At 34.5% G+C, this 5306-nt stretch overlaps 1 protein-coding gene across 1 annotated transcript; it reads right to left on the bottom strand.

The window, feature by feature from the left end:
* Nucleotides 1-2893: 2893 nt before the first annotated feature.
* LOC106092916 (NADH dehydrogenase [ubiquinone] 1 alpha subcomplex subunit 13) lies at nucleotides 2894-3796 on the bottom strand. The gene is made up of 4 exons (XM_013259875.2): nucleotides 3693-3796; nucleotides 3520-3633; nucleotides 3233-3453; nucleotides 2894-3172 (listed from the first exon to the last, which is right to left on the bottom strand). Exons 2-4 carry the CDS (start codon nucleotides 3608-3610, stop codon nucleotides 3035-3037), a joined length of 450 nt encoding a protein of 149 aa, XP_013115329.1. The 5' UTR covers nucleotides 3611-3633; nucleotides 3693-3796; the 3' UTR covers nucleotides 2894-3034.
* Between the last annotated feature and the right edge of the window lie 1510 nt (nucleotides 3797-5306).

Raw genomic sequence — 5306 nt, 5'->3', positions numbered from 1 at the left:
CACATTTGTAAGTCTCTATTTTAGTTTTAATCGAAATGTTAGAAATAAACATTTTCAAAGCCAACTAAAATGCGTTTTATTAGAGTGGGCAATTATCGAGGAATATGGGCTGATAACATACAGCGGTCAAAAAAAGTATTCATCATTAGCAAAATTGATAATAAATTCACTTATTTTGGGTAATTGAAGAAAATTTAAAGTAAACAAATAATGCAGTTTTATGCAATAGTTTATTTTTCGTAATATGTTTTAAAATAAATTCAAAAAATAAATTTAATTAGCGCAAAAAATGCAATTTTATATAATAACACCAAAAACAGAACAAAAAAAGTATTCATCATTGATGTGCTATCATCAAAGTCAAATTCAAATATTATTTGGGAATCCCCCTTTTCTGTTTTATTTAGTAAAGGAGGCTTTGCCCTTGACAGCAAATATTTAATTTCATTGAAAATATAGTTTTTGTCAAAATGGGTCGTAAGCAAAACGAGGTTTCTGATGAGGTAAAAGTTTTGATAATAAAACACCACAGGAATGGTTTAACTCAAAAAACTATCAGTGAAATATTAAATAGACCACGATCTACTATACAATCCATCATCAGAAAGTGGACAGAAACGAAAACTGTTGACAATAAACCAAGATCTGGTCGACCAAAAGCACTTTCAGTTGGAGATGTGCGTTGGCTAGTGCGGCAAGTTCAGAAAACTCCGAAGACAAATGCGACCATTCTTCGTAAAAACACTATGGAATATTTAGGGAAGGAAGTTACTACACAAACAATTCGAAATACACTCAAAAGGCATAGTTACAGAGGAAGAACTGCACGTAAGAAGCCCTTTATAAATAAAATAAACCGAGTGAAAAGGCTAAACTTCGCAAAAATGTATGTAAAACAGCCCGAATCATTTTGGAAAACAGTCATTTTTGCAGACGAGTGCAAGTTTAATCTTTTTGGGTGCGATGGAAAGGTCATAGTGTACAGAAAACCAAATACAGAGCTTGAAGAACGAAACACAGTTGCTACTGTAAAACATGGTGGAGGTGGTTTAATGGTTTGGGGGTGTATGGCGGCTTCAGGAGCGGGAAATCTTGAAATTATTAATGGAGTAATGGATCATAAGTATTACATTGACATTTTAAAGAGGAATTTAAAAGATAGTGCTGTAAAACTTGGGCTTGGTAATAACTTTCAATATTATCAAGATAATGACCCCAAACATTCTGCTTTAAATACCAAGATGTGGATGCTGTATAACTGCCCCAAAGTCATTAAAACTCCTCCTCAAAGTCCCGACTTGAACCCAATTGAACATCTTTGGGAACATCTCGAACGCAAATTGAGAACGCGCAATTTTTCGAGCAAGAGTCAAATGCAACAGGTGATAATGGAGGAATGGACTAATATAGACCAAAATATAACCGCTAAATTAGTCCAATCGATGTCAAACCGTTTAAAAGAAGTTATAAGACGCGGTGGTCGAATAACAAAGTATTAATTTTTTTAAATTATGTTATTTATTTTTTTGTTTTTTTGCAATGATGAATACTTTTTTTGTTTAAATTTTTGTGTTCAGCTGTAAAATGGCCCTTTTTGTTCCAATAAATACTATTTTTTTCTTTAAAAACAATGAAATTGTGTACATATATATCACACAAGCACTACTGCATCATTAGTTTAATATGTTTTTATTCCAATTGTCTTTTGTAGACTTATTAAAAAAAAAACATTGAATGATGTATACTTTTTTTGACCGCTGTAAGTGTCGATCTTTTGAACAAATATGATGGACAGTAGGGTATCATAACCATGTTTATGGTTTTAGCTTAGTATAATTAAGCAAGCCTATTTATTTAATAAGGATAAAGAACAACGTAGACATGGTACAATAATTGATTAAAAAAAACAAATCGAGACAATAAGGCAGTTCTTTTTTTAGAAGCAGTCAGTTTTATTTTTCAATTAACATTTCTTTGCCCAGAGGATGAGAATAGATGATTTTTCGAATCATTGAAACAAATAAATATCAATCAATATATACATGACCTCAGGTCAGCTCCATAGGGCCTATCGCCACGGGAAGGTTATGACCGTTATTTAAAGGCGCCAATAACTCGCCTTGTCATGTCGACTATCATAGGATTCAGTTTGTAGGCAAGAGCCGGACAATTCCAATAGCATTGGGACCCATTGGAGTCCTTCATCGGCAAGGGCTGCCGTCTTAGTGTACAACACACTGCTACAACAACAAGAGCCGGTGCCGCCCGGCTTCTCAGACTCCACTCGATATAGGTGATTGTCCACGACTGCAATTGCAGCTACTCCATATATAGCATTCCACTATCCGCACCCTGTAGATGCGCCAGTTATCTCGCAGCTGAGCTTTCATAATGACCTCAAGCCATAGTTTTACATAGCTTACCATAGAGGTGAGTTCCCCAGAAAAGGTGGAAATTGTCCTTGCCTTGAATTTAAGCCGTCATATTTTAGAACAACCCCACCATAGCAATGCAAAATTCATTACCCTTAAAGACAATTCAACGGATCAATCCCATGGCAGCCGGTTGAAAGCACCGGAGTTACCCCTGGAGTCCTTTATCGGCAAGGGCTGCCGCCTCAGTGTACAACACAATGCTACAACAACAACAATTCAACGGATTGTACATTTGGCAATTAGTTGTTGTTGTTGTTGTAGCAGTTTATTGTGTTCTATCTTTCGTCTGCTTGATTCTCCCAGGAACTCTGCGACTAAGATGGGGTGCGTCCACAGGGATCTGGTTCTGAGTCGAGTGGGTCTGGCCGGCAATTAGTGTTTCACCTATTTGTTTATTGTGTGAAGTTTTATGAAGATTTCGCCCCTGAGTTGGGACAATTATTTCCAAATTGTAAGACTTATTTAAGCTTCCTCTTACATTTTTATTTATTAAATCATTTCCTACGAGGACTTTAAAAAATCGCTCAAATTATTTAAAACTAAACAAAAGCTTATCTGCGGGCAGCAGTTCTCTACTTTCAATGTAGAATGCAAACAATCTAAGACCATAATTTGATATGGGCACGTTTAGCCAAAGCCTTCCAATCAGTATGGGCATAGAACTCATTGAAGCTGGGGCTCACTAATTTATCCTTGGGCAATGTTTTAAAAACGGGCTCTCCATACCAAGTGCCGACCTGAATTAATGGGGAAAAAATCATCAATTCAACCACTGACAACGTTTAGCCATAGCCTACCTCCCATCCAGGAACATTGGCCATCAATTTGGCCTCCTCATCGCGATTGCGACGCAATTGTTTTAAGAACTCACGATCACGTTCAGCAATCAAAATGGGGAAAATGACATTCTCGGCAGAACGCATTTCAATTTCTTCCCGTTTAATCATCTTGGCATTCAAGTAATATACATATAGGCCAACGGTGGTCACAGCAGCATATGTTCCCAGCATTTGCCAACCTTTTGAAAGAGAAACATTTTTTTCTTTTATGAAAGACCAACCATAACGTAACCTAGGCGACATACCTGAGAAGTATACTTTGGCTGGCACACGGGCAAAGGGAATTTTCTTATAGCCTCCTGGTGGGGGCATGTCTTGCTTCTTAGCAGCATCCATTGCCTGTATTTCTCTTCAGCTAACTGATTGAAAATTATTATTATTATTCCATAAACACTTTAAATAAGGAAATTTCTAATACCTATGCTGCTGTAAAAATGAGGAGAATTGCAATTTGTCAAAATTTTTTGACAATCGGTGGTTTGCATAACACCAGTGCTGACAACATGCAGGCATTTGTTTATATAAAATTTGATGACATACGAAGCAGCTGAACAGAGTTGGCAAACCGAAAGACTCTTTGCAATGCCGGCAGAGAAAAAATTGTGTTTACCTTAATTATTTTGCACATAAATTGTATTTAAACACAATTTTCATCGTATATTCGATATTTTTAATAATTATAATTAATTCACACGCTTCTACAGATGTTAAATTTTCTCAAATTACCTCACAATTTGTATAAACTATTGACTATTTACGACAGAACAGTAGGAAAACCGGCAATCAACTGAAAGCTTACAATTACAATCATCCTCGGTAGCGTTGATATTGTTGTACCAGTGTGTTGTACACTAATGTTGTTGTTGTAGCAGTGTGTTGTACACTGAAGCGACAGCCCTTGCCGATGAAAGATTCCAACTCAATTCAAAGGGCCAATTCAGTACGTACAACCGGCTGCCATGGGATTGGATAACCAGCCGTTTGCTTAACCCATTGCTGCAGGGTCTTTTTTATCGGAAGTTTTTATTTCTTACGCTACAAGTTTATTTATATGAATGTTTTAGAAAACCATATAGAAAAGAAGTTCAAACATATGACAATATAATTTTCACCAAGTTTCAACTTTAAGTTTTCTGTTCACTAACAAAAATGGAAAAAACTTAAAAACGTAAAAAAGCAAACGTGGCAGGAAAAAACAAACAAGAAAAACTGACTTAAAATTAATGGTACGTTAAGGGACCCATTATTTTTATTTTTCCGTCTGATTGAAACAAGTTCTAACAACATGCTCGTTTAAATTATGATAAAAATGAAGTAGATTGACCTTTACTAGACTAAAAATTAAGTTTGCACTTTTATATAATAATATTTCTTAAAAACGCTTATTTGTCGTCTTTTTATTCTAATAAAACAAATGGAGTAAAACATGTGGAGTAAATTTTGCTATCGAGCTTTAGGTATTAGTACGAAAATCTTTCAAGCTCCATATAAAAAAACCTATAAGCTAAAAACATTTCAAATAAATAAGTACCTTCTTTACACTTTTGGCTAAAAAGGAACTTAATAAGCTTTGATAAAGATAACCCTGTTTCACTATGAAATTGTGTATGTGTGAATTCACACAATTGTTCTTATAAGCAATCCAAACCATTTCATGTAATTGTAATTTAGAAAGCTTCAAACAAAATAACACAATGTATGTTTGGCCGAAAAAATGTCCCTATACATTTTGTTCAAAATGTTAAAATGAAACTGTTGTCTTTTAAAGGTAAAAAAATATAAATTTAAAATCATTGTATTCATAGATTTGTATTTTTGTTAACAAAAAAATAATATACTCACCATCTTATAACTGCGGCTGGTGCTTAAATTTATATGAATTTAAAAACTTCACAAAAATTCGCACTTTTTTACACATATATTTTTATCCTGTTAAAAATTTAAAATACTTTTAAAAACTTTTTAGAAAAATATGCTCTGCTTTTTTGGGCTTTAAGGCTTGCCTCTTTTACTAGTTTTCATACCGGTTTTT

This window comes from Stomoxys calcitrans, chromosome 4, assembly GCF_963082655.1.
Source record: "Stomoxys calcitrans chromosome 4, idStoCalc2.1, whole genome shotgun sequence".
Classification (NCBI taxonomy): Eukaryota; Metazoa; Arthropoda; class Insecta; order Diptera; family Muscidae; genus Stomoxys; species Stomoxys calcitrans.
The sequence above is the reverse complement of the archived record's forward strand: the minus strand, read 5'-3'. Positions and strand labels throughout refer to the sequence as shown.